Here is a 20,480-nt window from a genome sequence, read left to right on the forward strand (position 1 = left end):
ACAGCAGGCCCTGGGCCCGCTGTATTCCATCTAAATTCTGGTTGCAAACTGAACATTTCCTTCTTTTGCCCATTCTTCTGTCTTGCCATATTTTATCACATGCCGTGAAGAGTGCCCAAGTGGCACTTTCCAGATTCTCTCTGGAGATCTACTTAGCTGTAACCGAAAGTTCATTAGGTTCATTTTTTTTCCTCTCAAGGTAGTGTCAACTTCACTTTTACCAACTGTTCTGTCTCTACATAGTATGAGTCGGCATTTTCCAGACCTGCTACAGCAGGTGGGTTTCTGGGTTTGTTTGTTTTTTCATTTTGGCCACCTTTGCAGTCTGTTTCCTGACTGATCTTCTGGTCGCTGCCCTATTCCAAAGCCAGCACCACATGTTTTAGGATTTTGTCATGGCAGCACCCGACTCTTGAAACCAATTTCTGTATTAGTTAGCTTTTACTGTATAACAGACCACCCCCAAATTTAGGGACTTAAACCATGGCCATTTTCATTTATATCACTACTTTTTGGGTTGGCTAGGTGGTCTTTCTGGTCTGGACCAGCACAGTTGATCTCTCAGTTTAGTCAAGAAAGCTTTTCTTTCAGGAAAATTTATGACCTTAAATACATTTATTAAAAATAAAAAAAATGGGCTTCCCTGGTGGCACAGTGGTTGAGAGTCCGCCTGCCGATGCAGGGGACACGGGTTCGTGCCCCGGTCCGGGAAGTTCCCATATGTCGCGGAGCGGCTAGGCCCGTGAGCCATGGCCGCTGAGCCTGCGTGTCCGCAACGGGAGAGGCCACAACAGTGAGAGGCCCGTGTACCGCAAAAAAAATAAAAATAAAAATAAATAAATAAAATGAAAGATAGTTGAATATTGTATTATTTAAAATGGCATTTGGCTGTGTGTAAATGATCATGGGTTAAATGACCTAGAGGTTTAATCTTGTCATGTAACAGGAAGTTTGTTTTGTCAAACTCAAGTTCCTGTACTGATGCACAGTAAGGCCAAACAAACTGAAACATCAGAGTTTGGAGCAGTTTATTGATAAGAGGGTGCCAACCAAGAAGATATGAGACATAGGTTTTTCTCAGATCCATCTTCCTGGCTCGCTGGACTATAAGGTTTTTAAAGGCACCATTTGGGCTGAAGGTTGTGGAGGGCATGATTTTCTTCTGATTGGTTGGTGGTGAGGAAACAGTGTTGTGTTTCAGGAATCTTAATCACCAACCTTCTGGTTCCAGCCAGTCTGGGGTCTCTGTGCTTGTGGTCAGCATGTAGTCACCATCCTCCACCTGGGTGGGAGTCTTAGTTCCTGCAGAACAACTCAAAGATATGCATCAGATGGTTACTTATATCCCTTGAAGAGGAACTAGGACTCTGATTGCTGAACTATTGTTTCTTGACTGCCTTTCCTTTGTTTCTGCATTCCCTCACTTCCCTAAATCATAACTGGCTCAGCTCTTTGGAAATCAGGGAAGGCCTAGGACACTAAAGCCTTTTTCTACAAACAGGAAACAGGGGACACAGAAAGGCTTTTGTACCTGGGAGGGCGCTGCAGGGTCCTGCTCAGTTTCAGTCCCCCCTTTTCTTTGATACTCCTCAATCCTGAGGGAAACTGGTGCAGGATAAAAAAGGAAATAAAGTTTTGGTTGGAGAGGTTAATCATAAACTTTGCAGAGGTGAAACCGCACACCTCAGATTGGGACTTGAACCCAATCACACCTCAAATGGGACTCAAACCCAGCCAAAATTCAGACTTGGACTTGAACCCACTGTCTTTTCATTGAAATCGCACACCTGGTCTCAGGATTTAATGAAGCTTAGGTTTTTTATGTCTCATAGCAGAAAGAATTCAGTGAGAGACAAAGTGATAGGTAAGAAATGGATTTATTTAGAGAGATACACATACCATAGACAGAATACAGTCTTATCTCAAAAGGCAAGAGCAGCCCCAAAATATGGGATGGTTAGTTTTTGTGGGCTGGGTAATTTCATAGGCTAATAAATTGGAAGTATTCCAGCTATGTTGGGGAAGGGGCGGGGATTTCCAGGAATTGGGCCACTGCCCACTTTTTGGCCTTTTATGGTTGGCCTTGGAACTGTCATGGTGCCTGTGGGTATGTCATTTAGCATGCTAATTATTACAGTGAGTGTGTAATGAGGATCAAGGTTTACTGGAAGTCAAATCTTCCACCATCTAGGGCCTAATAGGTTCTAACCGGTTTATGTCATATTCTGTTCTTAATGGTTGTATCATTCTTTTAATGGTTGTGCCCTGCCCTCTTCCCTCCTGTCTCAGAGGAACACAGTTTTATGGGGGACTTGATTTCATTTGGAGGTAGACAGTTCAAATCAGATATGGAGGTTCCATGATGCCATGATAGCCCAGGCTCTTCTAACTTTTGACTCATCTAAACTTAGTTTTCATACTCATGCTAGCTGCCTCATGGTTGTAAGATGGCTGCTCTACTTCCAGTTTTGTATGCACATTCCAAACATGATGAGGAAGAAAAGGACAGGTTATGAAAGAGGCATGTACCAGCTGAGTCTGCTACCTGTAATTAAAGAGTTTTCCTGGAAGCCCTACCCAATAATTTCCACTTATATGTCGTTGGTAACAAGTGTGTCATATGGCATTTCCTAGCTGCAGGGGAGTCTGAAAAACATAATTTGTTTGTCTTTTAGCTTGGCATATTGATTTCCCAAACTAAATAGGGGTTATGCTAATAAAGAACAAAGGGAGAATACATATTGTGTGGATGACTATTACTGTCGATGCATGTCCATCTCAAGAAGATAGACAAGGAAGAAAATAAGCCTTTAGAAAAGTAAAAGTAAGGAAACTAAGAGGACAAACAAAATGAAATAGAAAGCAATTTAGAGGATCAAAAAGAGTTATAAAATAGATAAATCCCTAGTTAAGTTTCTTATTTTTCAAAAAAGAGCTACAAATAATATTTTGAAAGAAAGGGAACTATAACTACAGATGCGTAATAGATAATAAAAATCATAAGATTATACTCTGAAGAATTTTATGACAAAATTTGGATTGGGAAAAGACATAGTTTTCTAGGTAAATATAATTTGCCTAAACTACTTTAAAAAATATAGAAAATACCAAAAAGCAAAAATCATTAAAGAACTTAAGCTGATAACCAAGACCTCATCTCTCCAAAATATCAGGCTTAGGTGGTTTACATCTGTACTTTATTCAACTTCTAAGAAGTAGATAATCCTAATATTAACAAACTGTTTAAAAGAATAGAAAATTAGGAAAAGCTATCTACTTTTACAATGATAATATAACCTAAATACCCAAACCAGACAAGAAGAATACAAGAAAGGAAAATTATAAAACAGTCCAATTTATAAACATAGATGCTTATGGAATAGTTGCAAATCTGTTTCAAATATTTACATTCTAAGTAGAGTTTATGCATGAAATTAAGAATGATCCAACATCAGAAAATATGTTAATGTAATAAATCATGTTAACAGATCAATAATACTTACAATCTGTAAGAAACAGAAAAGTTAGTTGTCAGAATTTAGTGTTTGTTCACGATTGAATAGACTTCTCAGGAAACTTAGAAGGGAATTTCCTTAACTTGATAAAGAGCATCTATCAAAATATTCCAGCAAAAACTATCCTTAACAATAAGACTCTAGGCTTCTTTTCAGTAAAGACATGAAAAAGATAAAGATGCCCTTTCTCACCATTCATATTCAGCATTGTACAGGAGATTCTAGCCAATGCAACAAGATAAGAAAAATGTTGTGAATGTTGGAAAGATATGTCCTTATTTGCATACAATATGATTTTCTTGAGTTTTTTTAAGTAGAAAATATATAGGAAGAGCTTGCCAGTTTCCCTAGACACAAAATCAGCATATAGAAATCTTATTCACCGGTAATAACCAATTAGAAAAATTAATAAATAAAGGATCCCATTTTCAATAGTAATAAAAGCTTCAAGATACCTAGTGGTATGCCTAACCAAAATATGTACAGGAAATTTTTGGAGGAATTACAATTACTGAAAAGAAAAAAGTCTTAATAAATGGGAAAAAAGGCAGTGTTCATGAACTGGAAGACTCATTATAAAGATGCCAGTTGTCACCAAATTAATTTATAAAATGAATGCCCTTCCAAGTATGGATGAGGACGTGGAACAACAGACTCATTCACTTCTGAAAGGAGTGTAGATCAGTACAACAGCTTTAAGGAACAATTTAGTTACACCTTTTTTTTTTAATGCTTCAAAGACACAAGGCTGAAGATTTATTGAGGACAAGGTTATATACAAATCAGAATGTTCCCTAGAAATGACACCTGAATAAAAAAGGACAAGTGGCCTCTGGATATAAGAGATCATTGGTGATCCAAGGAAATGTTTTAGGTTAGAGGGATTAAAAGTAACAGTTGAATCACCATACATTGTCACAAACTTGGTGAAGGGAAGCATGTTACCTGGAGTTAAAGTGCACAGGAAAGGTAACAGGCACTTTAAAGTGGCAGAGGATTGAAATATTCTTTTGTAAGCTGAAAAGAAATGAGAGACTCAATAATTGTAGTTTATTACGTTAGAGAGGTAAAAAGCCAAAAAGAGGTAGAGGAGCCAAGTACAGTTCACCCCTTTTTCTCTGGTAAGAAGCAAAAGAATTTCTTAGAGGGCTAGGTTTTGAGTGCTTCAGCTAGATACTCTTAGGACCACACAAGATTTTTAATGCAGCGTCTGTCCTGGATGTATTAAATAACTATTATCTTCTTTTATTCTGCCAATGCGTCGATCAGTGTGAAGATTAAGGTGTCCTCCAGAAGTTCTTGGGTTCTTACCAGATTTTCCTCTTTACCCTCTTTGCGGTGTTGGCATCAACAGCTTTCCTCTTTCTTGGTAAGGAGTCCTTATATTCAGCCCTGTGGACTTTTGACTTGGAAACTGCCTTCATTTGATTTCACAGATTGCCCCAACTGACTCTAGAGTTGCCCCTGAATACGTGAGGTAGGAGCTTCCTAGCAGTAAAACAAGACAATAAACAGGATGTATCCAAAATGCGTTTATTGGGATGGTTTCCCATTCATCTTGATTCTGGGTGCTTTCAGTGCTGCTTCCATCTGAAGGAGCATCCTTCTGTAAGCCTTGCTTTTCCTCCTGTAGGCTGGCAGAGGACAATAGAGCAGCCAAGACACAAAACTACTGTTTGTGCACGGCTAAAGACGGTGGTGATTTTATAGCAACCTGGGCATTTCACATCCATGAAATAGGAATTGGGGCTCTGTACCAGGCACTTCTTGTGTTTCTTCTTCTCCTCTTCTGGAGAGGGATGAATGAGATCCTTTGCGAGAGTCATGTTATCATGGGAAGGTCATCTCCACCAGAAAGCTGGTTACACCTTTTAATGCAGAAATTCTAGTCCTAGATGGAGAATCTTTCTTATGTTTCAGCAAATGCATTAAAATATCTATTGCAGCAAAAAAAAGAAAAGAAAAGAAAGAAACGGTTTAAATGTCCATCAGTAGGAGAATGATAATAGTGGTGTACTCATAGAATGAAATGCTGTACATCTTATGCACAGGAGCAAAAAGAACTATTGCTATATTTCTTAACAGATGGATCTCAAAAACATAGTTGAATGAAAGAAGCAGGGTATGGAAGGATATGAAAAGAATAATATTTATATAAGTTTTAAAGTCTGAAAAGCAATAATAAATAGTGTTTATGCTTATATTTTCTTTTTAGGAATCCATGCAAACATGCCAGGGAATGATAAACAATGAGTTTGTGATGATGCTTCTCTAGGGAGAAAGGAAAGGGCTTGAAAATGGGAAGAGAGGGCTCAAAAATAGACTCCAGTGTATCTGATGTTCTTTTTATTGAAGATCTGTTTGTCGCTATGTTGGAAATCTTTCACCATTTAAAAGTTGTTTTATCCTAAATGCAATGAGGTATCCTGGATTGGATCCAGGAGCAGAAAAAAAGACATTAGTAGAAAAATTGATGAAATCCAAATAAAATCTGGAATTTAGTAAATAATGTACCAATGTTGGTTTTGTAGTTCTGACAAATGTACCATGGTAATGTAAGATGTCAAAATTAGGGGAAATTGGTTAAAGGAACTCTCTGCATCATCTTAGCAACTTTTCTAAAAATCTAAAATTATTCCGAAATGAAATGTTTATTTTAAGAAGTGAGGGCAGAGTTTAGAACACTTTAGAACACTCCTAGAGGGCAAGACCAGTCTCTCTGGTAAGTCTGATTTATTCCCGTTTCATGGTTGGTACTCCCTTAAAGTTCAGAGATCTTAGAGCAGGAAGGGGCTCTAACAGAGCACCGTATCCAGCCCCTTTCCTCTGGGAGGTAAGACAGGTAAGGTATTTAAAAAGAAACTCCTGGAGACCAGAGAGGCTGAGGAACTCAGTGAGCAGGGAGGACTGGAACCAAGTTTTATCTCCTAGGATGATCTTTGTTCCTACCTCATTGCCTCTCATAATAAAGACAAATGAGGTTGAACAGCCTCCCTTATTTGTTTGTTTTGAAAACCGGAGGAAAAGAATTACATATCACCCAGAAATGACCAAAGTCACAAGGTAGAGAGGTCAATGCGAGGTTGGTACATCATTTTGTCTCTTTGTTATGAACCTCCTTAGGATTTGAGACTGCCTACCCCCTGAGGGCAGAGTGGGCTGGGATGGGAGGGAACTAAGAATTGTAGAATGTATCTGTGACCTCAGTCCTTATCAGAACCATCTGGATAGATGTAATTGCCCCCATCTTACAGAAGAGGCAACAGGCTTAGAAAGGTTAAATCACTTCCTCAAGGTTATAAAACTAATAAGAGGTAGGCCTATTGTGATACGCTGATGTAATAAATTTGTTATGTTTCCTGGAAATAGCTCTTAAAACCTTTGTAATTTCTTAAGTGATAAGAACTATATGGACATCTTTTGTTCCTAAGTCCTTAAGTAGCACTAGAGCATAAAGATGAAATGGGTGTTTTTTGTTATTCATAAGAAACCTGTTTCAACCACTGAGTTTATATTAATGAGGTCATTTTTGGAAAGCCCCTAGAAAACCATAGGAAGGGGGATAGTTGCCAGCAGAGCCAGCCAGGTGATTAGAGAGTTGGAACTTTCAGTTCCACTTCCTGACCTCTGGGGAGGAGAGAAGGGCTAGAGATTGACTTAATCACCAGTGACCAATGATGTATTCATTCGTACCTATGACAGGAAGCCGCCATCAAAACCCAAAAAGATGGTGTTTGGAGAGCTTTTGGGTTGTTTCATCTATGTGCCAGGAGGGTGGTATACCCCAGACTCCACGAGACAGAAGCCCCTGTGCTTGGGACTTTTCCGGACCTCACCCTATGTATCTCTTCATCTGACTGTTCATTCATGTTCTTTACTATCCATTGTAATAAACCATTAATCTAATAAGTAAACTGTTTTCTTGAATTCTGTGAGCTGTCCTAGCAAGTGATCAAACTCAAGGAGGGGAGTCGTGGGAGTCTCTGATTTATAGCCAGTCAGTCAGAAGTCCAGGTAACAACCTGGACTTGCAGTTGGTATCTGAAGTGGGGGCAGTCTGTGGGATCTGATGCTCTCTCCAGGTAGATAGTGTCAGAATTGAATTCAATTGTAGGACACTCAGCTGGTGTTGCAGAGAATTGCTTGTTGAGGGGCAAACCTCTACACATTTGGTGACCAGAAGTGAAGCAGAATGTCATCACAGAGTAGAGAAAAGTAAAGGAGAGTTTTCCTTTTACACCTATGTTATAGGAAGCCAGGGCAGACTCTAAGAACTCATATTTAAGGAAGACCCCTCTGAAGTCAGGGAGGATAAATTCCCCAGAGCCGACAGCCACTCTTGGAAGAGCTGGGGCTGGGAATGATGTAGAACATGAGCCAAGGCAGAACAACAGCCCGGAACAGACTGAGAAGAGCTTCAGGGGAGTGGGCATCAGGCCTGCCAGGGTTAGAAGCCACTGCAGATTCTTCCCTCCGGAAAAGAAAAAGTCATGTGGGTAAGTTCCCTACGCTCCCGCTCCTCCTTCCTCTGTCCCATCTCAGCTGCAGGGCCTGTGTCTGCTAGCCTTCCGGGGAAGGGCTCCCTAAAACCAAGGGCCTCGTTTTGTTTAGTTGTTGTAGAAGAGGCTCATGTGACTGAAGAGGACTCCTCAGGGCTTGATTGGGGTGATGTGGTTGACAGTAAACTGTAAATCTCTATGTAAATGTGGTTGTTGGCCGAACAGTGTAAACCTGGGAGGTTTGTGAGGGCAAGGGGAGGAAAGTGCCTCTTGAGAGAGGTCTCCCAGGAGAATATGAGATTAGTTGAGGTTCAGTGAATTCCTTTGTTGCTAACTCAAGAAGCATGTTTGAAGGATAAGCTTCCTCACTTAGAGTAGAGCATCCCAGACTTGTCGCCATAGTGACAGTGCTCAAACGGAGGCTTTAAAACCAGAAAACACCAGGTCAGAGGGATTCTTTTGGAGCCATGATTCTCCAGTAGAGGACTCAGCTATTGTGTGCTATGGAAGAGAGGGACAGGGAGTTTGAATAGCTTCCCTTCCTTCCTGTCTCTTGCTGTGGGGCTTTTGTTTTGGTTTTTCTCTCTGAATTGATGTGGCCTTTGGAAAGGGGTGCCTCCCTGCAGAAGGAACTTGTCTTCATTAAAACCTGTGTCAGAAGCTGGAGGCACCAACAATAAACTATCCTAAAAAGAAATTAAGAAAACAATCCTATTTACAATAGCATTAAAAAGAATTAAATACATATGAATAAATTTAACTAAGGAGGTGAAAGACCTATACACTGAACACTATAAGACATTGATGAAAGAAATTGAATAAGACACAAGTAAATGGAAAGATAGCTCGTGTTCATGGATGGGAAGAATTAATATTGTTAAATCATCTGTACTACCCAAAGAGATCTACAGATGCAATGCAATCCCTATCAAAATTCCAATGACATTTTTCACAGAAATAGAACAAACAATCCTAAAATTAGTATGGAACCACAGAAGACTCTGAGTAGCCGAAGCACTCTTGAGAAAGAAGAACAAAGCTGGAGGCATTACAATTCCTGATTTCAAACTATATTACAAAGCTATACTTATCAAAACAGTATGGTACTGGCATTAAAACAGACATGTATCAGTGGAACAGAATAGAGAGCCCAGAAATAAACCCATACATATACAGTCAACTAATCTTTGACAAGGGGTCCAAGAATACACAATGGAGAAAGAAGAGTCTCTTCAACTGATGGTGTTGGGAAAATTTTGCATATCCATATGCAAAAGAATGAAATTAGACCCTTATACTATACACAAAAGTCAAATAAGAATGGATTAAAGACTTAAACAGAAGACCTGAAACTTTAAAACTCCCAGAAGAAAACATAAGAAAAAAGCTCCTTGACATTGGTCTTGGCAGTGATTTTTTAGATATGACACCAAAAACTCAGGCAACAAGAGCAAATATAAACAAGTAGGACTATATCAAACTAAAAAGCTTTTGCTCAGCAAAGGTAACCGTCAACAAAATGAAAAGGCAACATACAGAATGGGAAAAAATATCTGAAAACCATATATCTAAAAAGGGATTAATATCTAAAATATATAAAGAACTCATATAGCTCAATAGCAGAAACAAAACAAACAAAAACCCACCACAAAGATATCATAACCCAATTAAAAAATGAGCAAGGGACCTGAATAGACATTTTTCCAAAAATGACATCCAAGTGGCCAATAGGTATATGAAAATGTGCTCAACATCACTAATCCTACTAATAGTGCTGAAGGACAGAACAAAAAGTAATTCTGAAGGAACTGTTACTGTAACTGAAGCTTGTAGAAGGATAGGGATTTTATATATATATATATATATATATATATATATAATTTTATTCTGTTATATATCTGATTCTAAGTGTTGAAAACTGACCTAAGTATTCTTCACTAGTTCATGTCTTTATCCTTTCATGTGTTTTGTGAATTCCTATAGATAAAATGTGTTTTATGGTTATTAGTCTTACAGACAAAAAGTTCAAGTCATCTCATTGCTTTGAGTTCTCTCCAGGGTTCAAGCTTTCCTCTGCTGTGTATCATAGGGTGTCTGACCCACTAGTTGCTAATGTTATCTGGTAGTGTTATTCTTGGACTTCAATGACCTCAGAGTTTCCATATTACCTCCTTCTGTTATAACACAGCATACAAGTAGGGCCTGAGGAGAGTTCTCCAAACCGAGAATTTCAGGACAATTTCTCTATAGAGGGTTCACTAAGAAATCCACAGGAATCATGTAATGCCTAGCAGATGTTCCTTCTCTTTAGGGAAGGCACACATGTCTCTGGGGTGTTGTATGTTTCCAGATACTTGGAAGTCTTCTAGGTGGTTCTTGATGTGTCTAATATGGAATAATCCCCAAAATATATTAAGTGAAAAAAGCAAGGTACAAAACAGTGTGTTTTTAAGAAAGAAAGTGGGGACAAAAACATATATGTATTTTTATAACATATTCCTAGAAGACACTGATGACATGGCTGATTCTGAGGAAGGGAAGTTGGAGCTGAATACCTAGGAGCAGGGGAGGGTGAAAGACCTTTTACTGCATACCCTTTGAATCTTTTGAATCATATAAATGTATTGACTATTCAAAGAGAAGTACAAGTTTGATTAAAAACAAAATCCTTCTACCAAGAAATAAACCAGCACACCTGTGGTCACTTTATCTACAGCAAAGGAGGCAAGAATATACAGTGGAGAAAAGATAGTCTCTTCAATAAGTGGTGCTGGGAAAACTGGACAGCTACATGTAAAAGAATGAGATTAGAACATTTCCTCACACCATATACAAAAATAAACTCAAAAAGGGTTAAAGACCTAAATATAAGACATGAAACCATAAAACTCGTAGAGGAGAACATAGGCAGAAAACTCTTTGACATAAATTGTGGCAATATTTTGGGGGATCTAGCTCCTCATGCAAAAGAAATAAAAGCAAAAATAAACAAATGGGACTAATTAAACTTAAAACTTTTGCACAGCAAAGGAAACCATCAACAAAACAAAAAGACAATCTACTGAATGGGAGAAAATATTTGCAAATGGTGCAACTAACAAGGGATTAATATCTAAAATATACAAATGGCTCATACAACTCAATATAAAAAAAAAACAATCCAAAGAAGAAATGGGCAGAAGACTTGAATAGATTTTTTTCCAAAGAAGACATAGTGATGGCTAACAGGCACATGAAAAGATGCTCAACATCGCTATGAGAGAATTACAAGTCAAAACAACAGGTTATCACCTCACACATGTCAGGATGGCTATCATCAAAAAGTCTACAAATAACAAATGTTGGTGAGGATGTGGAGAAAAGGCAATCCTTGTACACTGTTGGTGGAAATGTAAATTGGTGCAGCTGCTATGGAAAACAGTATGGAGGTTCCTCAAAAAACTAAAAATAAAACTACCATATGATCCAGCAATTCCATTCCTGGGTATATATCTGGAAAAAATGAAAACACTAATTTGAAAAGGTACATGCACCCCAATGTTCATAGCAGCACTATTTACAATAGCTAATATGGAAGCAACCCAAATGTCCATCAATAGATGGATGGATAAAGAAGGTGCTGTATACAATGGAATATTACTCTGCCATAAAAAAGAATGAAATTCTGCCATTTACAACGATGTGTATGGACCTAGAGTGTATTATGCTAGTGAAATAAGTCAGACAGAAAAAGACAAATACTGTGTTATCACTTATATGTGGAATATAAAAAATTAAATATATCTAGTAAAACAGACTCACCAATGTAGAAAACAACCTAGTGGATACCAATGTGGAGAGGGAAGAGGAGAGGGGCAAGATAGGGGTATGGGATTAAGAGATACAAGCTACTATGTATAAAACAGATAAGCAACAAGGATATACTGTATAGCACAGGGAATTATAACCATTATTTTGTAATACCTTTAAATGGAATATATAAAAATACTAAATCACTATGCTGTAAATCACTGTAAATGCTGTAAATCACTATCTGTACCTGAAACTAATATAATATTGTAAATCAACTATGTTTCAATAAAACAAAATCCTTCTAGGGTGGTTAATCTGACTTGAGACTTAAATTGGCCCCTGATAATTCACTCTTTGCTCCCATTTCTCATCACTTAGGTCTTCCCTCTCAGACCCTCTGTCCCTGATCATTTGCCTGCAGCAGACATGTTGCAATATCCCCCTCCCTGTCAGAGTCTAATAGAGACTAGGCACAGGGGTGAGCCAGCATTTCTAAAATATCTCTGGTGACCAATGGCCATGTTCAGCCCTAAACCTTCTAGACTGGCTATTCTCAAACTTGAGCCTGAATCAGGCTCACCTGGAGGGCTTGTTAAAACACACCTGGCTGGACCCACTCAGTTTCTTCTATTCAGCCGGTGTGGGGTAGTTCCAACAAGTTCCCAGGTGATGTTAGTTGGGAACCACACTTTGAAAACCAGTGCTCTAGACTAGTTTCTCCTGTGATGTGTTGATGTGCAGTTTTGATGTCCCAACTGTGTCCTCATTTAGACATATAAAGAAAGAAAAAACGGGAGAGGTTTGTCCCTTTCCACAGGCATGCGTATAGCTCGCCATCATCCAGCTCTCTCTCTAACCAACAGTACTCATCAGGCTCCAATCCCTTTATAAAATGATCGGCATGTCACCACCAGCAGGACTGACACATCAGAAGCCTGCATCCCCCTTCATCTGTACTCCCAGAGCAGACATTCTTGTAGTCTTTGCTGTCAACTCTCTGTGAAGATTTAATTGGTATTTAAGGCATTAAAAGAGTCATGCTAATTACTGATTCCCCTTCCACTGTTTCTCAGCAGGGGTACTATTAGCATTTTAGATGAGATAATTCTTTATAATGAGTATTCTGTTTAATGTAGGATTTTAGCATTCTTGTCCTCCCACCCCCAAGTCATATGGGAATTAATAATCCCACCACATTTCCGAGTGCCCCTCCCCCTCGAAACTTCCTCTTCCCCTCTTTGCTGCAGAATGCGTGGTGAGGTGCCCTGAGAATCACTGTGCCTTGTATTTAAGCTTCCAGACCCCTGCCCAAATGACATTGCTTTAGTTCCCTGCAAAAATCTCAAGTCATGTTTTAATATTTTTCTTACTTTCATAAGTGTTGATGTTAAAAAGGGGCCGAACAGTGAGCATTTCTTTCTGAAAACCCTATGGGTGGAATCGTTCATGTGATGTTCAGTTCCCTCTCTGCAGAGATTAGCACTGTTTCCTGATGAAGTGCCTTTGCATCCTCACAGCAAGGAGAATTATGTGACCCATTCTGTTTCCTTTTTTTTTTTTTACTATGAGTGTCATGAAACTTAGGGGACAGATGTAATGCTTGATACGTTTGTAAAATTAGTTTAGAAAACCATTTTCCATATATTATCAGCTTTTATACAGTTTTAGTTTTTAAATAATCAGTTTAATTTTGTATTTTCTTGTGAGTGACTTCGGGTCCTTTTGGAAACCATCCTTGATGCAGGTTGAGCTGTGAAAGGATTATAGCCGGAAGTGGCCTAATCCGCTGGACAAAAGAATGGGCTCCGCGGAGCATCCCCGGCTCCCGTGGGCACAGGGTGGGATGTGGGCCTGAGGCACAGGAGAACAGGTGAGGAGGTGCCTCCTGCTGGCAGCCAGCGGAAGAGTGGCTGGCGAGGATGAGGTGCCGGGTGTGCTCCAGCTGGAGGTGGAGTCAGGGTCAAGCCACAGGTGCCTGAGCCCTTTACCAAGGGTGGAGAATCCTTGAGTAGAAGGGCAGCACACGGACTGAGCTTGCTGGGTGGAGAGCAGTTCCGCTGGGACCGACTGGCTTAGGCCATGAGAGACACAGAAACCATTACTTACAGGAGCACCCATCCTGCTTCAGCTCCCACCTGGTCCTGTGGCCACACGGGTTACCAGCAGCAAGTGGGTTCAGGTGGGGCTGGCACCCTTGGGATTAGCTCTCTGCTGAAGCTCCCTGTCCAGGTGGGAGAGAACGTCTAGCCGTGGCACTGTAACAGGGTGAGAATTGCACCCCATCCCACCCCTCTTCAGAGGGTCCAGTCACTCCCATTTCTTCTTCAATGTACACCTCAAAGTGGGGGGGACCACCACCCTAGACTGATCATCCACCCTCTAGTTCTCCTGTGTGATAGAAGGGATGTGTAAGGACCTTTCCGCCTGAAAGTTCCTCTGCTGAAATTCCGTCATGAGCATTTGATTTCCTTGGGTTTACAAAGAATCTTTTACTAATACCCCTTCTGGAAGGGCAACACATAATGGGCTCAGAGATAAGTCATTTGTTCCTTTGAGAGAATGGATTTACTGCATCGCTTGATATAAGTATTTGTTTCGCTCTTAAGGAATATCTGAGATTTGCTGCTGGAGGGAAACAGGTTTGTGAAGGGGGGAGAAGGGGTGAACTTCGGGAGCCTGGACCAGGCTGAGGGGTGGGCGCCGTGGGCTGCCTGCATGTGGGTTCTGCGGGGCATGGGACGTGGGCTGGGTCCTGGGACAGTGGGGGGCGGGGGCTCACTCACCCCTGAGGGCAGTCTTCTCCCAGATGTGGGTACTTTCTCCCCATCCTGTGGGCATCCCCTTCCCCTGGCTGTGTCACCAAAGCCGGGCCCCTCCAGAGACCCCAATGGCTTCCCGAGAGGCCTGCCAGGTGTCCTTCCTCCCTCATCCCTGCTAGGGACTCTCCCCAGACACTGCACCCTCCTCCCTGGCTCCCCTGCATCTGTCCTCTGTAGGGGAAGGAAGCACCTTGTTCTGGTTCTCCTCGTAACCATTGTTCCTGAACTCTAAACCCATAGCCGCCCACACGTGGTCATAAAAGCAACAATTGTTGACCTTGGGACATTTCCAACAGCCTCTCTGGTGATGAGGTCCTCCGGCTGCCGCTTCCACTCCCTGTTGCATGTCTGTCCCCGCCTCGGCTTTCCTGTCCTCCTTTCTGCCGGGCACTGGCCAAGTGGCTGCCAGATAGGCTGCCCCTGCTGCAGTCCAGAACACTTCACGAGTGTCCTGGCTGAGGGCTCCCCACGGTGAGGCAGACCTCCAGGACTTCTTTCCTTGTCCTCTCAGCCCAACAAGCAGCAGAGGAGACATCGGTGAGTGGGCAGAGTTTAAATTGTGCTGTTGACCCCGCCCCCTCAGTCCGCCCTGAGGAGCTGCCGGAGGGGACCACAGCGCCCAAGGTGAGATGACACCTGGCCGGGTGCCCAGGCAGGTGGGGGTGAAGTCAACATGCTTTAGCATTATCTGTTGACCTTGGCTTAGCCGGTCAGAATTCTAGAACTGGTCAAGTCAGTGGGACCATCGGTGGAGCCAGCCAGGGATCAAGATTGCTTAAGTGCCTGCTGGGTGCCATGGCCTCTGCTAGAAGCTATTCGTACTGCCGAACTGTGGTGCTCCAGCTTCCCGACTGCCCCAAGCTTCTTCCTCCACTGCTCCAGGAGGCTGCTGTGATGAACTCCATTTGGTTTTTTTTTGTTTGTTTGTTTGAAATTAATTAATTAATTAATATTTATTTTTGGCTGCATTGGGTCTTCGTTGCTGTACACGGGCTTTCTCTAATTGCAGCGAGCCGGTGCTACTCTTCGTTGAGGTGCGCAGGCTTCTCATTGCGGTGGCTTCTCGTTGCAGAGCACGGGCTCTAGACGCACGGGCTCAGTAGTTGTGGTGCACGGGCTTAGTTGCTCGGAGGCATATTGGATCTTCCCGGACCAGAGATCAAACCCGTGTCCCCTGAATTGGCAGGTGGATTCTTAGCTACTGTGCCACCAGGGAAGTCCCTCCATTCGGTTTTGATTTCCCCTTTGACCCTCTGTTTCCTTGTCAAGCAGACCTCGTTGGGGTTGGCGCACAGGTAGAATTCCGTGTTAATGTGCGCCCAGCTATTCCGGGTGCTAACCAAGAGCTGCACAGACGTGGTCATCTCCACTCTGTTTAGTGAGAAGTTCTGTGTTAGGGTAACATAGAGTGAGTGTTTAGATGGGGACTTCTTTGGGCAGCTATCCAATGGTGAATAATATTTCAAATAATATTCTGAAATATATTTCTCAATAGTATTTCAAACATGTCAGTGATCTTTTGGGATTTCCTATGTGTTATTTGAGGGGGGGCGGGATTCATTGCTTTTTGCAGGTTTAGCCAGTGAGGGAGATGGGTTTTCTGTTGCCGCCATGCTGACGCTCAGGCTTATAGCGTGTCAGGGGTCCTCAGCCAGTGTCAGCCAGGGGGCCATCTGTTCACTCTCAGCGCAAAGGAGGCTGATGGGGCCACAACCAATTCTAGTGAAGCAAAGAGTGTGAGAAGGAAGAGGAAGGGAAAGAGGAATTAGTGAGAGGAAGCGTGGCCTGTGCTTTTATATAGCACTGATTGTTTTCCCCATGGTTCTAAAGGTGCTTTGAGCTATGGCCCCATCACTGAAGTGAGAGAGTAGCCTCTTAGACTACTTGGAAAGGCAAAAAAAAGTATGTAGGGGCTGCTCTTTCATTAAGAAAATAAATCCTGTAACTTTAAAGCAATTAAAAAAAAATGACAGTGAGGTTGGACTCTGAAGTGGCTGATAAAGAAAAAAAGTAGTGGTGTCCTACTGCTGCCTGAAAGAAAATACAGAACCTGCATCTGACATGGGAGGCATTATTTTAGTATTCAGGGGAGGCTGGATCAAAGTGAACACTCTGTATGTCTGAGCATGGCTCCCTTGGAAGGCGAAGCCTTAAAGCCATGACTTTGTGAAGCAGCAGAGGCAGAAGATCAAAGGATGGAGAAATTAACGCAAGTTGCTTTATTTTTATTTATTTATTTATTTTTTTGCCGTACGTGGGCCTCTCACTGTTGTGGCCTCTCCTGTTGTGGAGCATGGGCTCCAGACACGCAGGCTCAGCGGCCATGGCTCACAGGCCTAGCCTCTCGCGGCATGTAGGATCTTCCCGGACCGGGGCACGAACCAGTGTCCCCTGCATCAGCAGGCGGACTCTCAACCACTGCGCCACCAGGGAAGCCCAAGTTGCTTTATTTTAAAGGCAGGTTTGCCTTGGCTAAAATGGGGCTGAAAGTAGAGCCACTGGTGCTGAGAGGGCTGTGCGTGAAGCCCTTTCTGTGTAGTTACCAGCTTTATGCTCAGGACCCGGAAGTTTGCAATGAGGAAAAGAGGACAGTCAAACTTCTGTTGTAAAACCTAGAGCAGATGGGGCTGCAGAAATCATCCAGTACTCTCTTTTTCCTCCTTAGTGAGGAAACAGGGCCTCATGAGCACAGCCGTTAACCTGGTCGGTGTAGAGGCTGCCCAGAACTCGGTGCCCTTCTCCAGGGACCCTTAAAGTCTGAGCCAGTGGGCCCCTCATAGATGATGCAGGGATCTTTAGCAAATGTTTCTTTCTTTTTTAAAATATTTATTTATTTATTTTTATTTTTTGTCTGTGTTGGGTCTTTGTTGCTGCGCGCGGGCTTTCTCTAGTTGCAGCGAGCGGGGGCTACTCTTCGTTGTGGTGCACGGGCTTCTCATTGCGGAACACGGGCTCTAGGTGCGCTGGCTTCAGTAGTTGTGGCACACGGGCTCAGTAGTTGTGGCGCATGGGATCTAGAGCGCAGGCTCAGTAGTCGTGTCGCACGGGCTTCGTTGCTCCGCGGCATGTGGGATCTTCCTGGACCAGGGTTCAAACCCATGTCCACTGCATTGGCAGGCGGATTCTTAACCACTGCGCCACCAGGAAGGTCCCACATGTATGTATTCTTTTTCAGATTCTTTTCCGTTATAAATTATTGCAAGATATTGACTATTGTTCCCTGTGCTATACAGTAGGATCTTGTTTATTTTATATATAGTGTGTATCTGTTAATCACAAGCTCCTAATTTATCCCCCCTTCCCTTTTTCTAACTGTAAGTTTGTTTTGTGAGTCTGTTTCTGTTTTGTAAATAAGTCATTTGTATCATTTTTTAGATTCCACATGTAAGTGATATCGTATGAACTTTGTCTTTGTCTGACTTACTTCACTTAGTGTGATAATCTCTAGGTCCATCCATGTTGCTGCAAATGGCATTATTTCATTCTTTCTTATGGCTGAGTAGTATTCCACTGACTGGGTTTTATTGATCTGTACCTGTGGGGGTAACCAGGTGTGAAGGTCTGGCCATCTCTGACTGGGGACAGTCTGTTGTGGAACAGCCTCAAAACCCCCTAAGGGTTGAGTACATTAGGAGTTAATCTGTGTAGGTAGAGAGATGAGTTTTCTGACAATCGGGAGTCTGGGATGAGATTTGGATCCTGTCCTGTCTCTTACACAGACATAATGAAACCAGAGGACCGTTGAATCATAGGAAAGCATAAAAGCAGTTTCTGGATGGGACACTGTGAGAGCTTTGAAGAGATGGGAGGCCACCTTGAGGAGGCAGGACCAGAAGTTGAGAGCCCTCTATAGCACAAGGGAGACTTGGGGTGTGGGATGAGAGTTTAAGCTGGTAATAAGCCTGCAAACCAAGGATCCATCCCCTGGAGTTACCCTGGGAACCTAATTACTAAACTTTCCTGGGTAATCCTTGACCATGGGGCCTGATAAAGTCCAAGCTTACTGCTGAAACTATGTTATTATTCATTTGATATCCATTAAATCCATCACAGATTAATTATTTTTCAAAAGAAAGAAAACTATGCCACAGTTCTGCAAGTAACTTATGACCAGATGTTGAGATCTTGGTATACCCAGTCATGCTTAAAAATATTGTAAGAAATCTTCAGACAGTAAAATCTAAAAATAAAACCCCCTCAATTTAAAAAGATGAATAAGAGAAAAAGCATTGTAGTTCAAGAGATTTATTGGCTCACTTATTTTTATTTATTTTTGTAAAGAATCATGTTATAATTTAATGCCAGATGCTGAGACCCAGATATACCCAGTTTTGTGGTGGAGAGGGAGGGTACATATAAAATGCAAGAAAGTACCCAAGGGACAAAACGATGAAAATCACTGGTTGCTTATCTGAATAGTCAGTGGGTACCTGTGAGCTAGAGTTTGTCACGGGCATGAATCCTTGATCTGAAAATAAGGGACAGTGGTAGTGGCAGTGGTAGAGGATGGGAGTAAAGATCTTGTCCCACTAATTTACGGTGTCTGAAGAAGATTTGGAACCACCGACAGCTTCATATCTACCGGCTTCCTACTAAACTCCTTGGGGTGAGTTGAAATTGCATTTCCTAACATTGTCCCTAACTGTGCCCCTGTCTTTCTTAGTGCCAGAGATGAGTCTGAAGCACATCCATGGCAGCATCTGCACTTCCCTACCCCATTCACACAGCCGCCTTCTCAGATCTCCACTTGCTCTGGGTTACAACCTCAGGGGTTTTAGGCCAGATTTCCCAGCAGGGTGTTCTTACCTCTTCTTCCTAACTACACCAGCTGGTGTCCTGCTGATCTTCAGCTGTGTGGCATCCCATAGGTCACACATCTCTCTACCTTTTGGAAGTGGAGGTGTTAACATAGAGGCTCCCCCAGTGCTCTCAGTAAAGGGTACGGGGAGAACAAAGAGCATCCTAGGATGACTGTAGAACTCACCGTGCTCTTAGCCACAAATTGAGTGAAGGTAGAAACCTGTCAAGAGCTTTATACAATTCAAACGTGTGTCTCATGCTACAGATGAGAACCTAGATTTAGAAGGAGGGTCTACCTGGTCTGGTGGGAGAAGTGAGTGGAACGGGAGGAGAGACTGTGGTCTGTGCACCTCTGACAGAGGCACTGGAAAGGGGGGCCTTCAAGTTCAGAAGATGTCTCCCCTCAAAAAAACTTTAGAAGACACCTCAAATGAATGGAACTTTCGATTAAAATCAAGAAGATGAAAATCGAAATGAATAAATAAGGAAATAAATAAAAATTCTTCACTTAGAATTTTTAGAAAATCAGCTAAGTGTAGATAGACTATGATAAGGTTGATGATAATTTAATATCTTTACTGTAGGGGTCAGGGGGTGGTTATTTTGTCACTGTCTCTTCTCTACAGGTTGTCTTTAATCACTATGGAGGGTCTGAGATTTCACCAATTGGCAAGCTAGTGAGTTTGCTGCCAAGGTTTCGTGAATGCTGGCAGAAGATGAGCTCCATGGCTTAGGGACAGGACTTTATGATTCATAACAATGACAGTGACCAGAGAACCAGCATTTTCTCTCACTGGTTCTTTGAGCTCCAGTTTCCATAGGGTGACACCTGCCCACACAGTGGAGAGAAATCCTGAGACTAGGGAACTCAGACCTTTTATAATGGACAATAAGCATGCCTGTTTTTTGCTCCAAAGAAAGACACTCTTTCTTCCAAGGTTGTTTATGATACACATATTCTTGAAAAGATAATCTGGAGCAAAGGCAGTCAGTGCCTGTGCTTGTCGGATATACAGCACATGAGAGACCCATAGAGAATGGCTCCTAGCTGCTGC

The 20,480-nt window shown here is 42.0% G+C and overlaps 2 protein-coding genes across 10 annotated transcripts in view; one reads left to right on the forward strand and one right to left on the reverse strand.

The window, feature by feature from the left end:
• MYLK (myosin light chain kinase) overlaps positions 1–20,480 on the forward strand; it is a 268,735-nt gene that overhangs the window by 36,806 nt on the left and 211,449 nt on the right. The gene's annotated exons all lie outside the window — the stretch shown is intronic.
• On the reverse strand, positions 5,090–5,347 carry LOC101323120 (small ribosomal subunit protein eS27-like). The gene has a single exon (XM_004331316.2). The coding sequence runs from the start codon at positions 5,339–5,341 to the stop codon at positions 5,090–5,092; it is 252 nt and encodes an 83-aa protein (XP_004331364.1). The 5' UTR covers positions 5,342–5,347.

Source organism: Tursiops truncatus, chromosome 4 (assembly GCF_011762595.2).
Source record: "Tursiops truncatus isolate mTurTru1 chromosome 4, mTurTru1.mat.Y, whole genome shotgun sequence".
Lineage (NCBI taxonomy): Eukaryota > Metazoa > Chordata > Mammalia > Artiodactyla > Delphinidae > Tursiops > Tursiops truncatus.

Bases quoted from the DNA above. Each gene is read 5' to 3' on its own strand.
- LOC101323120 (XM_004331316.2), bottom strand. From the start codon at position 5,341: ATGACTCTCGCAAAGGATCTCATTCATCCCTCTCCAGAAGAGGAGAAG.